Here is a 24,347-nt window from a genome sequence, read left to right as displayed (position 1 = left end):
ATTATTGTTGTAGCCAGCCATCTCAGTCCACAGCTGTCTTCTCATCTGGGCATTGTTTTTCCCTTCTGTTTTTGAAGGGGAAGATGAAGATTATTTCCCTGTTCTCCCCATTCTCCAACATTCTGATGTAAGACATAAGTCTTTGTAGATGTATATATCCTTACCAGACAGGTTGCTTGCTTTTTTATCTCTCTATGGAGCTAAGTTTCCTAATTCCCAGTACTCTTACAGGGAGAATGGGGAAGTTCTGGACATTTTTTTTTGTAGAGATGAAGTATCTCTTCAGACTCCTTCAAAGTTTCTTCCAACATGGCGCCTGAGTTGCACCTTGCATCAAGAGATTAGTCTCCCAGTTCTCTAAATCTAGCTTGTCTGTGTTAGAAACTCAGTTGTATTAGGGCTCTCTCTGTCTTGATGTATTCTACACACAGACCCTTTTGGAAGTTGGAACTGTTTGTCTGTTGTTGAAAGATCAAAGTGTTCAGCCATTTCTGAGTAGCAGTTCTCTGGGTATGGGTGTAATGAGCTGTGGCAAGACTTGATAGGAAGCCTTAAAGGTGGATCCTTCTTTTGTGAGCGATACCAGAAACATCACAAAGAAAAGTCCACAGCCTGGAGCAAAGCTCCATCCAGACTTCTTCACTAAGCACTGTCATCTCTGACACTGTGAAGAGCGATGTGAAGTGATTCTCTACCACAGAGTTGCTTTGCAAGAGCACTAGTGATAAATTTAACTACTTGGCGTTAACCACAGAGTGCGTGTACTTGTAAGCTGTCACTCAGAAAGAGAGGTTACTTTGCAGCTGATGAAGTTCTTTGAATTATGAATTCCATGTGTGTTCACTTCTTACTTGCCCTTCAGGTTTTTAAAAATTGTATGTCTAGCTGAGTGAAAAATGAAATGGGGCTGTGTGTGCTTTGCCGTATATGCTAGTGTGCTGAGCATGAGGAAGAGTGGGACTTGAGCCCAAAGGAAAAAAAATATCCAATCTTAAGGAAGTGTCTGTACCTGTTGTGTGAATTTGCATATAGTCTGAATTTCTGAGATAGTACTTATAGAGGTAAATACTCTCTTTCATGTAGAAATTATCCAGGAGGAATAAATAAGTGGTGGAATCTCCAAATGAAATTCTTTGTTTTCTTGTGAAGGAGCAGGTCAAATGGATAATGGCTTTAGTTGCATTTGACCTTTAAAATACGTAACTTTTGATTAGACATCTTTGCAGCAGACAGCAGAAAAGATAATTCCGTCTGCCTGAAGGAATATGTGATAATTTAGCCTGCAGGGAAATGCTATTAAATGTATTAAATAAGTTCTCCAAGATGAGTGATGCATATTGATTGCCAGTTGTTTGTGAAGACTCTGCTTTTATGATGAATTATCATTGGAAAACTTTGGTTCACTTTAAGATCAAACAAATTAAACTGTAGGCTTCATAGCCCCCAGTTTAAACCAGTTATAGGCCAGAAATTGCAACAAATTGTCATTCTGACTACTTTTGTTTGCATCAGTTATTACAGTGCTTGTTTGTAAATGAGAAAGTTTAGTAATTAAACTAAGCCTGCTGTCATATTCAGGTTGACGAATAGGGCAGATACTTTGGAGAAAGTATCTCATAAGCAAGAAGAAGCTTTAATGCTCATGCTTCAAGGGGAAGGCAATCCCATATGCTTGCAAAATCCTCCAAAGAGGATTTAAAATGTCTGTGATTCACTTTATACGCAAAGATTTCAGCAGTTATCCATTCAATAACTCATTATCACTTCACCTGAACTTCTTTCCAGCAGATTGCCAAACTGAGGCAGCAGCTTCAGCGCAGTAAGCAGAGTAGTCGTCACAGTAAAGAGAAAGAACGTCAGTCACCTCTCCATGGCAACCATATAGCAATCAGTCAGACTCAGGTAAGTAGATAGTTGCGTATATTAACAGCCTCCTACCTTATCAGGGTTGGGTGAACAGCCTGCTGTTTCTTCCCGTCTTTCTTCTGTTTGCTTGTGTGGTACACTGAATTGCTTAACAACCTGATACCATTGCATCTTCACTGAAATTTATCTGATAGTCATCATATAATAAAGGAGGTTTGCAGCATGACAGCAACTAAAATATATTAAGATGCTGTAAAAATTCTGAGCATGGCCAGATAAGACTGCATTTCCAGGAATACATACTTGATTCCAAGACTAATTTTTGTGGTAAGCTTTCAAAAGTGTCTGCTTCTCTGCAAGGTATTTGCTTATCGGTTTCACAACCCAATTTCATCTGAGCTGGTTAGAAAAAAAGAAAAATAGAAAATAAAGAAAAAGAAAGTACCAAGTGTAAGCAGTCTGGATCGGCAGCTCAACAATTGATCAGTCTTTGAGCAGCAAGCAAAACACTAACTGGCGTGTTATGAACAGACTGGTTATTCACCTTACCATGTATTCATCAGTAAAAGATGGCAATGCTGTATTACCAGAGATGTGAGGGAAAATCTCATTTCCTTGTCTCATTTTAAGATTCTTTCTGATACCTTGCTTTTTGATCAATTTCTGACCAGAGAGGTAATTTCCATGTGACATCAAGGAAAACAACATGGTGGTGTTTACTTTGTAAAACGAGAGTGATAATTCACCTAGAATTTAAACTCAGCTGAAATCAAGATGATTCTTGCCACAGTACCCCAGCCCTGGGGACTGGTGACTAGAGAATCTGTTACACTACAGGATAAAAGTCTGTCTTCATGATTTTGTCTAGGACATACCTCTTGGTTGTTATGGTAGTCCAGAATCGTTGTCAATACAGGATAGTGTCTTCCTAGCGTGAGAGTTTGTGGTTGCAGTGGCTGTGTTACAGTACAGTTGCTACAGTATGTTTTGAGAGTTTCCATCATATTAAATGGAAAAATTACTATCATCACCAGCCTGTTCTTGTTCCAGACACTGTGACTTACTGTAAAACCTCAATCAGACATAGTCTTCAGGATGCAAAATATTGTGTCCAGATTATGTTGATGACCATTCTCATGTTCTGTACCAATGGACATTGTGATGACAGGGCTTCTCTCCAGCCATCAGTCTAAGGATTTGATACCTTCCTCTCTGAGAGGTCAAGCTCAGGTTCCTAGTCTGACAGCTTCTGTTTTCTGTTGTCTAATTACTTACCTGTCTTTGAAAGTGATATGTGAATTTAGGCAAATTTAAATGTAGCCGGTCATTTTAACACTAACCTGGCTAAGACAATTTTTGTTTTCAGGTCATTTTCATGCTTCATAAAACTATAAAGATTTGCCTGTGCTCTGAGTACATCTATATTTCTCCTATTATAAAGATGTTGACACATACGAAGAATAGCTTTGGACAAATCACCCGGCCAAATTACCTGACCGTGAACCATATTCTCAGCAGAGTGCAATGGACGATGCCCCATGCAGTGTCTGCTCTAACCAGTACAAACTACCAGCGAAATTGAAACCCAATTACAAGTTCTAAAGCTTGGGCAAAGTTCAGTCAATGACTTCGTGAACCGTAAGCCACTTGTAGAAAGCAGTTAATCCTGTCTCATTTGACAGTGCAGACATTTGAGTACTGATTAAATTTCACCTACAGTGGATCCTTAACTTGGACCCCATGTTACTAACAGGCCACTATTTGAACTCCTGAAATGCTGGTTCTGTCATTGTGTTTCCTGGCTGCCTTTTTAAATAGCTAGTGTTTGAGACAGAAGAGCTTGAGCCGTGATGGCTGATCCTTTGTGTTCCTCCTCCTGTTTGGATAAAACGTTCTGGTTAAAACCTAATCTTGTGATGAAGACATATAGGGAATTAATACTCCTGCTGAAACTTTTATGCTTCTATAACAAAGGATCCCACTACATTTTACGTAGAAAGGGTTTGCTTTCCATCTCAGAGTAAGTTGTTGCAGGTACCCCTGCCACTATTTATAGTCTCAGTGACATCAGTCTTGGACACAGACTGAAATCCGCCTAGGACATGTGCTTTGGAGGACTGTCCTTTAGTACCTGGAGCTTGCTTTGTCATGGCTCGTGCAACGTTTTGATTTCTCAAGAAGGTGTTCTCTGACGAGGCCAGTGAAGTTTTCAGTTCTGACACCATTGTGGGAAGCCATCCTGCGGGCAGTGTGTTCTGTCAGAGTCAGGGAAGGCCTCCACACAAGTGACATGCGCCTTTGGAGCCGCACATTGTGCAAGGTTTTTACATTTTGTTTTAAGCATCCTGTGATTCTGTGAACAAGAGGAAAGCATATATTGGGAAGTGAACACTGTTCATGGCTGTCAGCGTAGGTGCACCTATGCTATGTATCTGCTGCCAAGGTAAAGCTTTTGAGGTTGACTGTGCAAGATGCACGTGCACTCATGTGAATGGTTCCTGTTGGTAACTGAGCTCTGCTCCAACAGATTTTTCTGAAAAACCATACTTGTATTTATTTACGTGCTTGGTTCTTAAACTTGAAATTATTTCTTTTAAGGCCTTTGACATAAAGTTCTGAAAAACTATAAGCTAATGAAATTAAAGGTTCAGAATTAATGCTTTATTTTTCATTCACTAAAGCCAACCAAAAGAGAATAAAAGTACATTAAGTGAATATTTCATTTGAGTGGTTAAGCTTTAGGAATGTTATGAAATGCCTTTTGGATCCCAGTTAAACCATCACCATCAGCACTCCGCATGGTCCCCATCCCCCTACTGCATATTCTGTAGTCTATACATCTGGAAAGTACATGTGCCTGCATACTGACTGATAAGTGTAGTAGTAGAATGCTTTTATTCTAGAACACTTTTTTGAGTTAAGTAGAGGTAATTTTAGTGACTTTTGATTTAAGCAAGCATTTATTTTTATTTAAATTTGCCAAGTAAAGATGGTCTTCTAGATGGCACAGTTAATATACAACATTTTTTTATTTTTTTTAGTACTAGTCTCAGACTTCTGTCTCTATTCCATTTTCCAACTTCAAATCACATTGCTCTCTACCTTTTAGGCTTCTATTTCCAGATCAGTTCCTATGCCACTGTCAAACATTTCAGTGCCAAAATCAACTGTTTCACGTGTGCCGTGTAATGTAGAAGGAATAAGCCCTGAACTGGAAAAAGTATTCATTAAGGAAAACAGTGGAAAAGAAGAAGTATCCAAGGTAAGCTTATATTAACGTGTTTATGGTTGTTTTTTCTTCGTAATCTAGAAACATATGGGAAACCTTCCTTGTGAGAAACCTTCCTCGTGGCTAAAACAACAAATAATTCTCTTCAAAGAACTGTTAGTTTGAAAATTTTGTTTCAGTGTTTCAGGGTGGTGTTTGTTGGTTTGGGTTTTTTAAAGGGCTTCTGGCAAAACATACTTTATTTTGAATGCCCTTTCTGTAGAGAACTTGAAAGTTTTTGTGTGAAATGCAAGTGGTTGAAAACGTATATACTTCAGGCTACAGCAGTAAGTAATTAGAGACCAGGAGATAATTTTATTTGCTCCATTTTGCATTCTTTTTTTTAGGCAAGACTTTAGCTTCCTGTGCTATGATCTGCTTTTTGGTTTTAATGCTTTTCTTGCATAAATGAATGTGAACCATTTAACTTCCATGAAACCACTATGATCTGCCACAGGAGATCTCGGTATGGGAAATACTGACAAAATGGGGCAGCTTTGCTTACGTGGGAAAACTGGAGCATTGGAATTGTCATTGAGGAGCACTGGAGTGCTTAGATAACACTTAAAATGTGAAATTACTTGGTTTACAGCCACTGTTTCCTAAATAGCCAAGGAATATTTTCTGCTGTGGGATAAAGTACTGTTTTTTCTAATCTTTTATAAGATGCAAGTTCTTTTCTTGTGAATGGTCATGTAATAGCAATTCAGTGTATCAGTCAAGCTATAAAACTTTAATCAGAGGTTTAAGATTCCAGAACCTGATATTGGTAGTTCTTCATTTCAGCAGTAAACTGAAAAAGCTTTGGAATAGTCTTAGCTTCTCCAGAGACTCAGTTGTGTAGACAAAGCAGTCTTAAGAATGAAATAGTGTAGTAGTAGATGTTTTATGCTAAGTTTGCTTTCCTAAGGCTGTCTCTTCCCTTTAGAAGGGGTGTGTGTTGTAACAGGGGAATAAAGAAAAAACCAAACATACAAACCAAAACAGAAAGCCCAAATCAATAAACCTTGTTGCACCTTCTCCAAAGAGCGTATTAAAAGGTACGTATTACAGTGCCACCACTGATGTTGCTGTGGCTAGGGTTGTAATCTCCTATGGTTAGAGGACATTTTATTTATCAGACAAATCATCTTTGTAAATGTTGTCCTTGGGCTTTAACAGCTTATTACTTGGGATGCAGAACTCAGTCTGCTAAGTTACTGAATGTACTGGCTCTGATCCAGTAAAACAGTGAAGCACATACTTAAGTGCATTGTTGGATTGGAGCCAGAGATGCTCAGCAGTTTACGAAACCAAGGCAATAGTGAACCCTTCTTCCAAACATCTAGCTGGGGAGAGTCTTCAGACACAAAAGTAAGTCATAAATTAGACATTGCCCTTGAAGTCAGGTCCATCTTTGTGGGCAGAGGGTCGTTTCCTGCTATGTAACTGTTAACTTCTGTGAAGTCTAGTCTACTGGGACCTGAAGTGGGACTCCTAGCACTGTCTTTGAGCTTACTAGATCTCATAGCTTACTTATGGAAGATCATAGTAAGAGTAATTTACTCAATCTTACTGCTGGTGAACTTCCTTGTAATACAACAGTTTGGCTTCTTTTTAGCCTGGGGGAGTTGGAGCAGCTGGGTTAAAGGTTAGGAATTACTGAACAAAAGATAAACCATAGGAAACCTAACTTCATTAGTTTCACTGCTGGTGAAACAATTTGTTTTTCTTTCAATTTTCTGCCATTCTTTCTAGCTGTAACATTATATATTTTTAGAAAGTATTTTAAAATAGCAATCAAAGGGAGTTCATTGCTTTGGGTGATGTGTGGAGGATAAATTATTCTGTAGACTCGCTTGTAAGATTGGTGTGCATCTAGACTGTCAGCTGGTTTCTCTTAACTTGTTTCCACATTTACTTCACAGTTTTAACAGTGCATGTTCAAACCTTAGTTTTCATGTGAATTGATCTATCCAGCTGCATAAAACCCTGTGCTCTATTGTGAATCTATTCATTTGCCATGAAAGATTTGAGGAATAACATACAACCTGCTAAAAACACTGAGAAGGAATATTACCTTTATTTTAGGTGCAGCTCACTACCTAATTTTTAATCAGTTTGGTTTTTTTCAAATTCAGGTACTACATTAGTAGCTTTGTGATTTCTTTCATTTCATTTCGATAACCGCGTTCGGGTTGTCCCCAGTGAGAGAAAATTCATTTTAGTTCTGTTAACTTCTAAAATTTTAGTCTACTGTTCTTGAATTATTTTTTTTTTCTAGGAGTCTCTCATCTCTTCAGTATGAACTTGTGATTTTATTTTTTTTTTAACAGACTGTTTCTTAGTACATATATTGAAATCTGACTAGATGATATATAGGACAAAAATAAACTTAAGGTTAAAGCATGAAAAAGGTAAAGGTAAAAAAAAATTATTGTAGACTTTAGTCTTGTTGTTTTTGTGTTTCACAAAGATAGTTGATGATACAGTAATGTCAATATGTCATTACCTTTTAATAACCAACCATGAAGTTTAGAGGAATTGCATTGTAAGTGCTGAAAATATTCCAAATATTTAATTCTTTTCAGTTTAGCAATATATGTGTATATTTTTTCAGATCATTCATCTTGCTTAGTTAACTGAAGGTGTTCTTTTTTCTTTCATAAAATGAAGTTAAAATTGGCTTTTTTGAGTCACTACTTAATTGCCTCTTTCTCTTTAAATTTATTAATAAACTTTAATTCATTTTCTAATGCACTTATTCAAAGATCCTCGATATTTTCCTTCCTGGTTTATAACTTATTGACTAGCTTTCCAGGAAATTGTGATGGTGTGTCTCTGTTCCCACCATAACTCGTAAGAGGGAATGATTTTTTTCTGGTGAGGTTGTGACAGGCTTTTGTTATTTGTCCTGTTGTAACTCCACAACACAAATGTTGGAGACTTTGGTACAATAAGATGATGGACTTATTGTAGGGAGCGTGAGGGGTAAGAGGTTCCCTTTTACAGAATACATTGTGAAAATAACGAGAAGTGCACTGTAGCAGCACATAGACAGGCTTATAGCTCTCCTGTTAGGAAAAAAAATATTACTGGAACTATCAGGTATACAGAAGTAATTGGAAATGAAGCAATTTTGATGGATTATCACACAATATAGGTAAAATGGTTAATGCGTTTCTTGTTTGATTTCTAATCCTTCTGGAAATAGATAGCAAGATGGTTTTATGTACCTATCAGAAAACTCAATCCTGTAATTAAAGGACTTTTTCTAATTTGCACAGATGCAGAGGATCATTACTTAAATTTTCATATCTTTCTGGTTTTTTTCCAAGAGCTCCTTCCCAGAATACATTATGATTTTTTTTTTTGCACTTGTACCTTATGTAATGCATTGATGACTTCATTGATGCTAGAAGGAAGAAACACTTTCCTATGTCTGCCTTTGTGTTCCAATCTAGAGAACAGTTTTTAAATCAAAAGCATTGAATGCTTTGCTCTCAAGAAGTTGCCTCCCAAATAGATGTAAGGCTTGTGAAGAACAGATTATTTTTAAGGCTCTATTGGTATATTATAGACTCACAGAATGGTTTGGGTTGGAAGGGACCTCAAAGATCATCTAGTTCCAACCCCCCTGCTATGGGCAGGGACACCCTCCATTAGACCACATTGCCCAAAGCCCCATCCAACCTGGCCTTGAAAACAGAAAGTATGTGTATAGGGTGTTCAGTATACTATGTTGATCAGGTTTAATACATAAAGTTTTTAAAAACTAGAATACTTTTAGTTGATATTTTCATGAAGTTTTTTGCACGTGTCAAAACTTGGATTCAGTGTTAAGGGAAAGATAAATACAGAAGCACAGTAATCTGTAATATTTGCTGGCATTTTCTATGCCTTAAAAGTTATTTTACTTGGAAAGTGATAAATATTTAGCTTTTTGTACTTGTGTGTATATTAGAGGCATGTCTAAAAATATAGATAACTTTTTGTACCTCAAATTTTAATTCAGTGAAGGTTGAAATATGTGATTTGGGATATACTTCCTGACTACATAAGACTATGTTGTTCTTCCAGGTGTGGAAGAACATCTGTGTTATCCTGAAGTCTTTAATTATGTGATCACTTACTGGGTTTTTCTCCTCCTTGGAATCCTTGCTTTACCTGTTACATAGAGCACAGTATATGCACTTAATGTGCAGCTGTTCGGTGTTTTTGTTTTCTCCTTGTCAGATATGTGTTCCAATGCGCACTATTAAACCTTGCTTTGAAAGGAAAATTCTGAATTTCTTCCTGAGTTTGTTCTTCGATATAATAGGAGAGTGTCTGAAATTTTGTTCTCTTCTTCTCACACCTGTGTGAGAAGAAAGATTATATTATCTGCACTTTATGGATAGAGAAACACAAATCCATCAGGCTTCTATAATGTGATTCTTCAGGTAACTCAGGATATTGCATGCCATTTTAGGAGTTTAAAGTGTAGCTCCCATAGTCTTCTGCATCTGTGAATGTTGAAGACTTTTGCAAATCAGTCCTGTATAGATTTGGCATCCAGAAAAGATACCATAAAGGAGAGAGGCTGGTTCACGTGACTTCCTGGCATATCATAGAATTTTTGTGGCAGACATAGAAATAAAAATGCTGTTCTGCATGGCAGTTATTTTTTGGTTACATTAATTATGAGATTGTTTTCTTTCTACAGCTTCAGTCTTGTTTTCTACCTCTATTCTGTCTGTGTAACGAATGATATAATGCTTCAGGTCTATCTTGTGCATTGAATGAGTCATGGCCTGTTGGGGGGTGATGGGAATAGCAACATGTGGTCATGTTGTAACGCATATGCAATGTGAACTGAGCTGTTGGAACGGACCACACAGCTGTATCCAAACTTTTCAGCATTTGATGTAGCAACTGTAATGTTCTCTTTATAGTGTGTTTCTTCGCTCTTAATTGAAATGTGAAATGGTATGAACTGGAAGGCTTATAAGAAGAAAAGAATCTTCCTGCTGTATATCTGCTTTATTGTATAACGTGGTGGTTTTCTGGATAGACTGTGGATGTAAAGGGGAGAATGCAATACTCGGCCTATAGGTTTCACATCCTCGTTGCTAGCAAATCATAAAATCATAGGTTGGTTTCAAAGATTGGAAAGGAGCTTAAAGATCATCTAGTTCCAACACCCCTGCTGCAGGAAGGGACACCCTCCACTAGGCCATGCTGCCCAAAGCCCCATCCAACCTGGCCTTGAACGCTTCCAAGGAGGGGGCATCCACAGCTTCTCTGGGCAACCTGTTCCAGTGCCTCACCACCCTCACCGTGAATAATTTCTTCCTTACATCTAGTCTAAATCTACCCTCTTTCAGCTTAGACCCATTACCCCTTGTCCTATCACTCCGTGCCCTTGTAAACAGTCCCTCACCATCTTTCCTGTAGGCCCCCTTTAGGTACTGGAAGGCTGCTATGTGGTCTTCTCTTCTCCAGGCTGAGCAACCCGAACTCTCTTCGCCTGTCCTCATAGGAGAGGTGCTCCAGCCTTCTGATCATCTTCACGGCCCTCCTCTGGACCTGTCTCAACAGCTCCATGTCCTTTTTATGTTGGGGGTCCCAGAGCTGGATGCAATACTCTGGGTGGGGTCTCATGAGAGCAGAGTAGAGGGGGAGAATCACCTCCCTTGACCTGCTGGTCACACTTCTTTTGATGCAGCCCAGGATACAATTGGCTTTCTGGGTTGCAAGTGCACATTGCCAGCTCATGTTGAGATCTTGTCCACCAACACACTCAGGTCCTTCTTCTCAGGGCTAGTCTCAATCCATTCTCTGTCCAGCATGTATTTGTGCTTGGGATTGCCCCTACCCATGTGCAGGACCTTGCACTGGGCCTTGTTGAACTTACTGAGGTTTGCATGGGCCCACCTCTCAAGTGTGTCAAGGTCCCTCTGTATGGCATCCCTTCCCTCCAGCATGCTGACTGCACCACACAGCTTGGTGTCATTGGGATCAAGTGCACCCTCAGCAAGTTTGCCACTGTCCATGACACTGACAAAGATAAACTTTAAACAGTTTAACTGTGCTGGTCCCAATACCGACCCCTGAGGAATGCCACTCATTGCTGGTCTCTGCTTGGACATCGAGCCATTGACCACAACTCTTTGAGAGTTGCAGGGTTGAATTTTAGGCTCTGAAACAGGCTGTTATAATTTTGGGAAATACGGAGAAGAGGAAAGCAATAAAATAAAAAAGGTCAGTTGAAGTGAGGAGGAAAAAGACATTAATTTTTTGTAGCTAGAATATTTAAGCTGTTCTCTATGGCTTGAATACTGTCCTCACTGAAGTAAAGATAAAAATGATACTTAAATCTTGCAGGCATCTCTTCCTCTTCACTTTTAAGCAAAACTGTAATTCTCATTTGATTTCTTACATTTAAAGCAGCGCTGTCTTTAAGATAAAACTAATTTTCCACTGGGAAGGACAAGTAAGTAGAGCTTGCCAATCTACTACTATGAGCATGTCTACGCAGTATATTGCAGAATGGGATGCAAGATCACTCTGACCAGTGCCAACTAGGCTGATACGAGCAGGCAGCGCTTACTCGTCGTTGCTTTAAGACAAAGTTTGTGCACCTTATATAAGCCTATGCATCATCTGCTTAGTTGCCATTTTGTCAGAGGTCACCTGTAGAAGTGAAGAATGGAATGTAGAGGTGTGCTATAGAATTACGACTTACTGGCAAAACTTGTACGGTTTCATTTGTAATTGTAATTCAATTGGTTGTTATGGCAATAGTACGCCATTGTATTTGACATTTTCTACTTTCCCTTTTATCCAAATGTGATCTCTGTCAGAGTACTTGTTTTTCCTTCATAATAACAGTGACCTTTACTGAAAATTGTATTACTAAGTATAATTGGAGACCTATTTGTTGGGAAGGTTCGCTTTTTTAAAATATCAGAAAAAAATATTCAAACATTATACTAGCATTCTGGTGTTAACTTTGCATTAAGAGGGTATAGTCAGCTTGGAACACCTGCACACTGTCCCAGCTTTCAGTGTAATTAATGTATGTTGTATCCATTGCCCATTGCATCATTTTCTTGTATAAAGTTGTTCTGTCAAAAATGGCTTGTTTGCTGTTCTGAAGTCCTTGCCTCGTTACTTCAGTTGAGTTCTACAGGCTGACGCTGCTTAGGAGTTTGATCTTTTCTTTGTAACTTGAATTGCTTGTTTCTCTTGCAGCCTTTGGATATCCCTGATGGTCGAAGGGCCCCGTTACCTGCTCACTATCGTAGTAGTAGTACACGAAGCATTGACACTCAGACTCCGTCTGTCCAGGAGCGCAGCAGCAGCTGCAGCAGTCATTCACCGTGCGTCTCTCCCTTTTGCCCTCCTGAATCTCAGGATGGGAGTCCTTGCTCAACAGAAGATTTACTCTATGACCGGGATAAAGGTGAGAGTAGAATGGCCCACATTAACCTATGGGAGGCATGTGATGTCCTGCTTTTACAACTACCTTCATTTTACTCATTACATCAGTTTTTGTTTTTGTTTGATTGTTGTGGAGGGATTGAGGTTTTATCTTAAAATTGGTTTTGTTTGTTTACATATCTTTTTCCCTCTTGTTTGTGAAACTTCACAAACATCTTCCATAAATACGTCAGAGGAGCACAGCAAACAGTCTTAACTATTTATGAAGATTCTAATGTGAAGAATTCAGATTGTAACATGTTTATGTTTAAAAAAGGTTTCAAGAAGGTTTGTGGTAGACTATATATTCATCATGGGTGAGTTACTTGCTGATGAAAATGGTGATGAAGTTTTGGACTGCTTTTAAAAAAGTACTCTGCTTCTGAACTCTTACATTACGCTTGAAGTTACTTGTTGGGAAGCTCAGATACGAGTTTGAACAATCTGATGGAGAGTAATTATTCGTCCCTGTATGTTGCATGAAACCCCAACATTTCTAAATAATTTATGTGTTTATATTTCAATATCCTGCATTTTTTTCCAAGTCTGTAAAATGTCGTTTGGTTTTGTAGAGAGAGTAAACTGGAGTTTCAGTAATTAAGAGTTAGTGACAGAACATGTAGTATTAATTTTTTTTTGACAACTGTTTGCTAATGAAATTATTCTTAGGCTTCTGGTCAGCTAGACTTAAGTCTTTTGTCAGCTGGAAACGTGACTTTGGAGGGATGCAGTGTTAGGGTAAAACGTGTAAGCTAAGAGTAGTAAGTTTCACAGAGGAAGATTTAGTGTAGATTTACTAATGAGCTAAAGACAGCAGTATTTTGAGATTAAGCTTTTTCTGTAAATATTCTCTGTTTAATAATTCTTGAAGTAATTTGGGAATAACATTGGGGAAGGCAGCAGGACAAATAATAGGTTTTCTTGGTTTCTGGAAAATATTGCTTTCCCATCTTGGATTTAAAAGGAAGTAGTGGAAAACAAATCCACCTGCCCGAATCCTGAACTGGAGGTGTGTGAGTTAACCACATCAAAGTAAAAGACTTAGCTCAGCATGATAATTGGCCGTGCTTCAAAAATAACAGAGATATTAGCTCCCCATCCCCTACTTCTTTCTTATGGTATGCATGTGAATTGTAATGTATTGTCAAGACTGAATCACTACAGAGATGTCCGCTAAAGTATTAGCACACAAGGAAACATCTTGACGGGTAAATTTGTTCATATATGTTCAGATAACAAATATAAGTTAAAAAGCGAGGAAATGAAAATATAATTCCATTTCAGTTAGTACTTAATTATCACAGTAATTGGAATTTTCAGTGGTATTTTATTGGCAGTATTGAGTGAAGACAGTTTGGAATAGTGCATCTAACCTTAATGCTTTTCAAGGGTTTTTATCTCCTGTCTTGGATTTTTTGAACAGCTAATTGGAATAAAATTTATTGCTGAATTTCACAATGAGTAGATGCTTATTTGTGGATTTTGGTTTTAAGGCTGGCTTTAATGCTAGGTTTATATCAAAAGTCTGCTTTGGTAGTAGTGTATAGGTGACAGAGATAAACAGCCAGCTTTATAAAGTTAATATAATTGCATTTTTAAATTAGCTTAAGTAAGATACCTAATACTGTGCTTATGAAAGACAAAAGCTTGAACTGCTTATCACAACTTCATTCTTTAAGGACAAGATAGAAACTAGAAAAATGTATAGAGGTTTTCCAACAGAAAGTAATTTGTTCAGTGGTTGTAAAAGTACAGTCAGAAAGGCACCTTTTATTCTCAGATCATTAAGATCCCACAGGCCAGTTGTTCTGAATAAGACTGTTATCTGTGAAGTAGTTTAATTACAGAAAAATGAGGGACATAGGTAAAATTATAAGGGAATGACAACTTTTTGCTTTATAAAGCAAAACTCATGAAGTGTTTCACACCTTCATTTTAAAGGTTTTTGTGATGCTAGAATAAAACTCTTGTGAGTTTGCTGTGAGGCCTGTTAAGTTTTGAAAAATTCATTTACCATACATGCATATATGTATAAGCAAATATAGACATACGACCCAAGATATTTTTCTGTTACTTTTCTCAAGTTGAGGTTTTATTTTCCTCTCTACGGGAATAACTTGGCTTTACCATTAAAAAATATAATTATCAGCTTTATGAATGCTCCTGAGTGTGTTGCTGAATAGGAAAGGAAGGTTAGTAGCTTGACTGAGAGACATGAGCGGTGAGAGGAGCCAGCACTCTGTGCAGACACAGCACTGCTTTACATTTCTAAAGCATCTTTTATTTCTTGTGCAAAGCTGTGCTTTGGCCTGAGGCCCTCACAGCTGCTCTTTGGACTGTATCAGCTGTTTCGTTTACATTTCTGCAAGAAGCTGCTAAACCTATTGAATTTTTCAAAAGAAAGTGAAAGCTAAATTTCAGAAAAGGCCCACAATACTGCTCCAAATGGAGCAGTGATACTAAATGGTATTGATTGGAGCGGAGAGGAAAGGGTGGGAGAGAAGGTATTTAATGGCACCTGGCTTTATGATTTTGTTTTCGAGTATCAGCATATTGCAAGGTGACTACCTTGCTGCATTAAAGCTACTGGTTTCACTAGATCTGTTTTTCTAATGCTCTGGTCCATGGGACTATAATTCAGAGTGCTACATAGCATACGTAGAAGCTGTGACAGAGAGAAACTTCAAAGCCATCCTAAGGTATAAGCAGCTGAAATTTGTTTTGTTTCTTACAAAAATAGTGTAACCTGTTTTTCAGGGATTTTGGTTTAGGTGCTTTTGTGTAGCATTGTGTATCCCTACTGTAGCTAGCAGGCTGTTATAAGCAACACATTCATGAAGATGGACAGAAGATACTTTTTAACTTCTGGGCATCTGATTCATAGTTTTTTAAAACGAAGATTGTATGAGAAATCTTTGGATAGTGTTAAGAAACAAAGGTTTTTTTGAACCTATCAAAACAAATCCCAAGGCTCACTAACAAGAGTTTCTTGTTTCCATTAAGTTTTGTCACTCAAAAAATTGTTTCACACATTCTTTTTTAGTTTGCCTCTTTTGTTGCTGTAATATATGCAAGCTAAAATTTGTGGTATTAAGTCTTCTGGTTAAAACAGTATTTTTAGTGTTCAGTTACAATTGTAAACATTTTCTAGATAACAGAATATATCCATGTTGAATACTTACGTTTAGAAATTCTGTGTAATAAGGCTCCATATTGTCTGTTATGTGCTTATGGTAACAAAACTCACTTTAGAGGTTACATCTGTTAATCTTCAGTCATTGTCATCTTAATGAAATTTGATTAGTTAGTCGAAAGATGCCAGCAGAGCACGCCCTACTGGTGGAGGCGTGGAAGATGCAGACGTGTCCTCTGCCATGAAGGCTCACGCATTGCAGCCTCTGGGAAAGTAAAAAAAAAAACAAACCCCAAAACCCAGTGTAAATAGCTCAGTTGGAAAATACACACTTGCAGTGTCATTAAGGATTAATAATGTGACAGTTTAGCACTTAAGAGCTTACAGGATACCCAAGTGGAGGCTGGCTTAAGCTGTAAATTCCACTTCTTACCACTTTAACTCGTGGCCTATTTTCCCAGTACCCTTCCGTTCTCACACTGCTGCTGTACGTGTAGAACCAACACCGAGCTTGTACGTGTGAGCCTCCGAAGAACCACATGTATTTTTCAAATAGTAGTGTGGGGTGTTAAGTCAAAATGAAAAGCTAACGACTTGGTAAGCTTTAAAGCAGGGAGGGTAAAGAGAGAAACAGAATGGTGAAATTATATTGTATAATTTTTTTACTTGTTTAACAGCTGTCTTATATAGAAAATTTCAGCCAGACAGGGCTAAATAAACTGAAAACTTGATTGAAAACTGAACTGGCTAGACAAGACTCTAAATCTTCCAAGAACTGACTTAACTTTGAATTCACTTTGATTCTTTCCTTGATGTACTTCCCCAGTTTTCCACTATTTGGTGGAATGAACAGTAGCACATTTTATGTCTCATATTTTTTAAATAGAAACTTGGATCTTCAATTTTAAATATTAGAAGGAGGAAACAAACTGTCTGGGTTCTGTTAATGATTTCTGTGTTTGGAATGAGCTCTGTGGGCCAACAGTGGAAAGATGCCAACAGGACCATCATGCTCCCAGCTTGGCAAATATCTGTATTGTCTCTAAGCTTTTTCTGCCTTCATACAGTTAACACCTAAAATTCTGGAAATAGTAGTTCTGTGTTCATTCTACAGCAGGAAAGAACTGAATAATAATAATAATAATAATACACTTCTGAGATTTACTCTCATAGTAAATCTCCAAACGAGAAGTGTGATAGTTGAGTTGATTTGTGTCTTGTTGTAAGAGGAAGCAGAGATGTTTCAAACCCTCTAATGATTAGCTTTTGTATTTGAGTCATGGTTATACAAATGTTTATGTAGTTACTGTTTGCAAACTGTTAAAGACAACTTTATACACTTCAGCGAATCTAGATGATGGTGCTGGAAACTTTGGTTAGTTTTCCACTGTTGCTGAAAAGGCACACATGAACAGCAGCAGAATAAACAAAGGTATCTAATTTAAAAATGGTAAGGTACCCCACATTGGTGGAAAGACTCAAAAGGAGCTAGAGCAAGAGCAGTTACTTCTCTCCAAGTAAGGTGTTTCTAAGTTGGAGGATCCTCTTTAACCTTGCCATTTCATTTTTTTTAATTGTAAGCCCAAGCAGAGACTAGGGAGCCACTAATAACTAGCCTGAGATAGATGTTGCTCTTTGAAAAGGTAGAAGCCACTGCAGGAAGCTGATTGAGTAATTATTTTTGTACCTACTTTAATTCCTTAATGCATTGAATATCATGTTGTCAAGAGGAGTGTTTAAAGTGAACCCTTTCATAGTCTTAATTTTTCAAACATTTGTGCTTCTGTCATTACCAGAGGTGAGCCTTCTTTCTTATATTTTCCGGGAGGTACAAAGAAATCTGCTTATTGCCTTGTGTCCAAGATCTTCACGCCTTTAGTTCTAAGTGTGTCTATTAAAATATATGCAGACAGCTAGAGTTATGAAGAATACCTGTATCACGTAGTTAGTAGTGATAAGAGAATTGAATTGTGGAAGCTTTATTTTGGATACTAAAACAACTTCACAATTGTGAAGCAAGTAAGGTAGGACATTGTAACAATGAGGTATCAGTACATGTTAAAAACATGCTTTGTTTCTCTGCAACTTTTGAACTATTCATGAGACTAATGAGGTCAATATTCCAGTGAAGAATTATGTTTTAAAATAAGATACATGCTGTATACACACATTTTCAGTAATCATGTTTATACAGTGAGAAGGTATATTGTCATTACCACTCATAATTCAGTGAGAAGGTATATTGTCATTACCACTCATAATTCTTCTGCATGTATTATGCATAGTACCTTGTTCATTTATGTTTTTTGAAATACATAATAAAGAACATACTTGTTTCTGGGATCACAGCTTTGCTGTGTTCCGATTGCAGTGTCCTGGATAAAAATATCCTCCTGTTATGTGTTGTTATATGATAGATTACTGCTGCACTGAAGCTTTTATTCAGAAGAAATGTGCTATACAAGGGTGTTAGAAATAGCCTGCAATAAAGGAAGCGTTGTGGTGGAAGCAGACCGGCATAGTGGCTAAATTGTGAAAAAAGGCATCTTATTTGGAAGTCGAATTTAATTAAAAAGCACTCTCAATCTCTAGTAATATAACTGCTTTAAATTTTCAGACAGTGGGAGTAGCTCACCGTTGCCCAAGTATGCCTCATCTCCCAAACCAAACAACAGCTACATGTTCAAACGAGAGCCCCCAGAGGGATGTGAGCGAGTGAAGGTCTTTGAGGAAATGTCGTAAGTAATGCCTTTTATATCAGCTGGTATCTGCAAAGCAGTAAACCTGTTTACTGAGCCTGTTCAACTGCAGATGAATAAACTATTCCAGCTGATGAGTTTTTCAGGAGCAAACTATTCTTAGAGTTTGTACAGAAGAGAAGTTGAAGTGTTCACATTGTTTTGAAGAGGAAATGGAGTCTTTTATGCTTGAACTCTTTTTGTGCGTTTATAAAAGGCAACAAAAATGCAAGCAAAAAAGATAAGGTACATGTAATTTCCGAAGCATTTATAAACCTCTTTCCATATATTTTTTTATTAAGTCTTGAAATGTTCATGCCTTAAAACAAAAACTCTCCTTGTCACAATTAGCAGTTTCAAGCATAGGTTACATTTTGATAAAACATATGAAATCGAATGAAACCTATGTAAAGTGTTTGTAGATGGTGGTATACTCATGGCATAGGCTTTGCTCAATATTTTTGCTGAGCAAGAAATCAGAAATTTAACTCTTGGACATCATGTCTTTTTCCCCTAGACCCAGCAGTATTTGAGCACATGCTGTCAAGGTTGCATGCTTAGCTACTGCGGATGAAAGAATTGAGGAGGCGACATTTCTTGCTCCAACAGCATTCATTGCCTGCTGGATGGTGAAGGAGCAATGTTGGGTTGTGGAGGAAGCCTCCAGACAAATTACAGAATATGGGAGGAGAGGTCTATTTCACAGAGGTTCTCGAAGGGATTTAATATGACTAAATGTGGTGTTGCTGCATTGTTTTTTATTAAAGAAGAATTCGTGCCATTCTAAATTACCGTGGCATTTTTCATGTGCATATGTACTGCAGATTTTTCTTACTGGAAGTTGCATGTTTATCCAGTAATTATCAAGTCATTTTTGTGACAGTACTATTTTTAATGCTGTGGAATAGTTAGCTGACTACCAATATGGAAGATGTTTGCCCCTCTGTCCAATTAATCCCATTCCTTGTCATTCACATTTTAGCAACGTGTAGAACCACAAAGTTCATGATGTATAAAACATCTCGGTTGGCCAGGTATATAATCTTTTTTCTTGTTGTAGGTCTCGTCAGCCTGTCTCAGCCCCTCTCTTTTCATGTCCTGACAAAAACAAAGTTAATTTCATCCCAACCGGATCAGCTTTCTGTCCTGTAAAACTTCTGGGCCCCCTCCTTCCCGCTTCAGACCTGACGCTGAAAAACTCTCCAAATTCTGGTCAAAGCACAGCTTTGAGCACCCTGACTGTAGAGCAGCTTTCGTCTCGGGTCTCTCTCTCATCTCTGTCAGATGACACCAGCACAATGGACTCTACAGAGGTCCCGGTACAGCAACCGTCCCAACAGCAGCAGCCGCTTTTGCAAGAAATTCAGACTGAAGACCATTCTTCTCCTCAGAGCTATGTGTTAATCTAGACCAAGGTGGAGCAGGCCTCTGCCCTGAAATGAGGATTGAGGAGATAATAGTTCAGATACATCTGCATGAGGTGGCAACCTTTCAGAACACCATGGAATACTTAGCAGCATTCAAAAAAAAGTATCTCAACGCTGTTCTTGGCAGGGACAGAATTCATATTCAGCATTCTTTGTGAGAAAGCAGTAATGCCTGCAGAATCCATATATCATTACGCATTTTAAGTGGAGACTATGCATTTCATAGTATGTTTGACCAGATTAGTACTGTGTCCTGTGTTCTGTTTCAAATTCTACAGTATAAATAAGCTCTCTATATATATATAAAAAAAAAAAGTTGCCTGTCTGAATAGAAAATGTCTTGCTGTGTTGTGTCCTATGGAAAATACTGTACTTCAGGATTATGTTTACAATTGATCCAGGTGTTTATGTTTCTAACTTCTGTAATACACACAATGCAAAAAAAAAAAAAAAAAAAAAAATGGCCACAACAGTTGCACAGTGCTCACCCTATGGCCTAGCTTCAGGTACTTCTCTCGAAGTGTAAACTCAGGTAACTTGGAATGTATATCATATTGGGATATAAAATATTTTACAGCTACAAAGCTAAAGAGGGAACATCACTCTTTTGCCTTTCCTTATTTTATGCATTAATATTTCCTCATTACATTCCACTTTCTTGGAATAAGTGCATTCAGATCCAGGTGAACGATGACCCTGGACATGGGTGAACATGAGGAGAACCAGCAAATCTGTGATGTATATCACTTTGTCATGTGCTTACAAGTAAAACAACTGTTGCATTTACTGTCATTTCAATGTATGTAAAAAATGTGGCATTTAAAGGTTTCAGGTGTTGCTCAGTTAATGACTGTTAAACTGTTGCAAATAAAGTGTTCAGTACTAGGCTGTACATGAGAAACATTCCATGTTGTGTGTGAGAGGATTTTGAAAGACAAGAATGTTTTTGTTCAAGGACAGAAATTCTTTCAGGTTTCACAGGGGGCGATGGGGATTTCCTCTCATGTTTTTGTTGGCAGTTAAGGATGTGAAATGCTACTGTTACCGTCTAAAAGTCAAATTAATGTTTAGTTTCTCTTTTGGAAATGTTCGTTCATTTGCTGGTTGGAAATAGGTTTTCAGATTTTGTCAAGCAGTGTTAGATGAGAAGCATTTTATTTATCTAGTGAGTAATTGTGTTTGGATTAAAGTCCAAAAGTAGCAAGTGGGTGTTCTAAGAGGGGTGGGGAAAACAATAGGTTTAAGTTCGTGTTACTTAATCAAAGCTTCTCCCGTAACTTTCAGTTACTTAAGTTGTGTGTGTAAAAGTGTGTTTCCCCCCCTCCTTAAGTGTGAATAATAATAAAAAAAAATCCTTGTAAAATAATCCTGGTTTTGCAGGCTGGACATTTTCTCAAAATAGTACACAGCAAGAACGGGTTAGTGGTGCTCTTCTATTGTGCTGGAACAAGAGGAGCATTGCTTTCAGAGATAATTTCCTGTGATACAAAGACGACCCCAAAGGCAAAATAAACTTGATGTTCTTGCTCCATTGCTTTCAGCTCAGTGGAACTACATTTATGCTGTCTGCTCCTAAGAGAATAAGGTTCACCTTTTCCAGGAATTGAAGAGATTGGTAGCCTGCAGCTACTGAGCATTTAAACTTGCTCCATTATTTATTTTTTTCCCTCTTTTGAAGATGAGATTGGAGGGGGGCGAGAGTGAGCCACCAATAACTACTCACTAAATATGTGCTTTCTTGGGAGATAAAGCATGGTTTCCTTTTATTACTGAGGTTTTGTTAATACTATCTTACAGTGTGGAATTTGCAGCCTATAAAACAGCCGCTGGTTTTTGACTCCCCTTGCAGAAAACATAGAAGGAGAGAGAGGTCTGTCTCTAACCATTTTCATGTGAAAAAACTTCTTGAAACACAGCAGCCATCTTTAACCCTACTAATCTCAGGCCTAGGTGAAAACACTATATATTTTATAGACTGAAGATAAAGGGGAGAAAATACTCGTGATGTAAGTATTGATTCCTTTTAATTTTTTCTTTCTTGATTAACATTGCAGTATGATGACCTTTTTATGCTCTGGTTATGTCCAGAGAAGAAATCGTAGTCTCAGTTATTGGTGTTAGGTTACCAGGGGATATGACGAGTGGTTTTTTAGATCAGTGTTGAACTCTGTACAATATTTGCAATGCCATTATGTGTTCTTTTTATTTTTTTCCACGAGAAACTAAATATTAATTAAATTGCACATTTGTTCTTAGCAGATTTGAAGGTTTTGAACCAAATGTGTTGAAGCTAATGCTTTGCCATGTAAATTTCCCAGCAGTTGTTTATCTCAATTGTATTCTACATCCAGCTGTAGAAATTTGTCAAATATTGTTTAAAGTTTTGTACATAGTTGTACTGTTATTTCTAGCCACTGTGCTGAACAGTATTCAAGTTATCACATAATATTGCTTTACACAAGGAAATGTGTGGCTTTTGTTTTGTATTTTTTTGGGTATAGAAGTTCCTGTGTCTTATTTAAATAAAAATTACAGTTAAAAAAAAAGAAAGGGGGGGGGGGGCCAGACACACAAAAGCAGTGGTTCATTTATTTGTTATGGAAACTGTGTATGAAACACCATAGAATGAGATTAAAGTTTAATATTGTTCCAAATTTACATCTAGAATAATGTCAACCATTGTATCTTTATGACTAGTGTGCTATGTCTTCAAGAAGAAGACAATCTTATCTGTTATCTGTTGATTTTTGCATAACACTGCTCTAGGGAGGAAAAAAATGTAAAAATAGCTGAATGCTTAAATATGCGTTAAAATAGCATATTTATATTTCTGCATATGATGAGGTTTTTCTTTCTTCAGAGCACAGAAAAAAAAAATCAGTTAAGTGTTATTTTAGACTGTGTATCCGCTGCTGTGTTTGTGGTATGGCTAATTTCAAGTTATCTGTTGAAAATTATGAAAGCCATTAGATGTTTCACTATGTGAAACTAAACTAAACCCCTAAAGGATGTGGTATAAATCTACTGACAGTCTTGGTTTCATGTTGTTTTGTATGAGTCAAATGATTGTCATTTGACTTGCAGAATAATTCTTTCCAGATGGGGGGTGAGGGGGAAGGAGGAAGAAAGAAGAATAATATTTAAATACATGTAAATCCTCCAAAGTCAGTGTTTACTGAAGAGCGCTATGGCAATAACCAGCAAGAATGGTTTAATGCTTATTATCGGTAAGTGGAAATTGAAGTTTTCAGCATCCCAGAGATTACAAGGTTTCGATGACTATGTAAAAAACATTAGCTGGAAGTCTGGAGCCTCAGAGGGTGTAGTATCCCACCCTGCTTGGAAAATGCGTGATGTCCTTCAGTCAGAAACGGCTTGGTTTCAGCCATTTCATCATCAGCTTGTAGGGCTTCCTAGGAGAGGCTTTGTGACTGCCTTGTCCTCTAAATGGATTTGGCTGCAGCAGTTTTGGGCTGTCCTTGTGTGGGAGGGCATTCTCTTCTCAAGAGTTACTTTGATCAAAGTGTGTAGCTCGCCCTGAAAAGATGCGACGCAACTGGTACAAGTAACTTTTTTTACCATCCCTGTGAACCTAGGCCTCGCCTGGTTGCGGTTGCAGTGGTGTGCCGCTTCCACGTAAGCCACACTTCCAAGTTGCGTGCTTTGTGTAATTCACTGCCTAGGTCTTCCTCAAAGCCAAGACAAGCAGGCCAAGAAGTGCTGACAGTAGAGAACTAATGAAATAATTTTGCCTTGTGTCCCTGCTTTGTGATGAAAAGATCTTCCTCAACTTGAATGTTATGTTTTCTAGCAATTCATGGCTCTAGAAATGGATTCTTCAGAGACTTGGAGGACTGTGTGAGGGGAGCTGTTGGCTACATATGCTGGGGGTAGGGGGCAACAGATAGTGACCTGCTTGTTTTAGGAAGCAGGGTGCTGTCAGGGAAATGATTTATGGCTTCCTGAGAAATCAGCTCTTGGGAAGGGCCAGATATTGGCCCAAGGGTAGAGCCTTGGTATCTTCACAGAGTTTAAACATAAGCCTGGAGTAATACAAAATAAACACAAGAAATTGAATGGGTTAGAGATGTTGGCTGACATGGCAGTTGCAAGCGAAGACCACTGAGGGTTAGCAAACTAGCTCCTGGCCTTACTCCATCGTAACGGATTGATACCTTCATCTGTTACTTGAGGTAAAAGCCAAGCAGCTTGAAAAGGACAGATGACTACGAGAAGTATAAATCAATTGCTGTTGTAAAACAGTCTGGACCGCTATGCAAAATACAGCCATGCAAACAGAAATTTGAAGCTACACAATTGGGAGGAAATAACCATAGTTCCTGCAATGTGTTTCCACAACCTAAATGCAAGGAAAAAGTGAGTGAAAGCTGGGAAAGTACATCCGTTACTGGGATGTACACGTACAGCCGTTCGTAGTTGGTGCTTGGCTAAAGGAAGTCGTTTGATCAAAG

General features: G+C 38.0%; 1 protein-coding gene across 4 annotated transcripts in view; it reads left to right on the top strand.

Annotated features, from left to right (window-relative positions):
- The window catches only part of GLCCI1 (glucocorticoid induced 1), a 57,917-nt gene extending 35,388 nt beyond the window's left edge, over window positions 1–22,529 (top strand). The window contains exons 4-8 of one of the 4 annotated variants that reach the window (XM_075746118.1): window positions 1,789–1,902; window positions 4,976–5,128; window positions 12,350–12,560; window positions 18,328–18,448; window positions 19,509–22,529. In XM_075746118.1, coding sequence (XP_075602233.1) covers window positions 1,789–1,902; window positions 4,976–5,128; window positions 12,350–12,560; window positions 18,328–18,448; window positions 19,509–19,857 — 948 coding nt within the window. In that variant the 3' untranslated portion in view covers window positions 19,858–22,529. Of the gene's footprint in view, window positions 1–1,785; window positions 1,903–4,975; window positions 5,129–12,349; window positions 12,561–18,327; window positions 18,449–19,508 lie in introns of all 4 variants that reach the window. The other 3 variants (XM_075746117.1, XM_075746120.1, XM_075746119.1) reach the window with 3 other exon arrangements.
- Window positions 22,530–24,347: the final 1,818 nt, after the last annotated feature.

Source organism: Balearica regulorum, chromosome 2 (assembly GCF_011004875.1).
Source record: "Balearica regulorum gibbericeps isolate bBalReg1 chromosome 2, bBalReg1.pri, whole genome shotgun sequence".
NCBI lineage: Eukaryota > Metazoa > Chordata > Aves > Gruiformes > Gruidae > Balearica > Balearica regulorum.
Note: the sequence above shows the minus strand (reverse complement) of the source record. Positions and strands in the feature narration are given on the sequence as shown.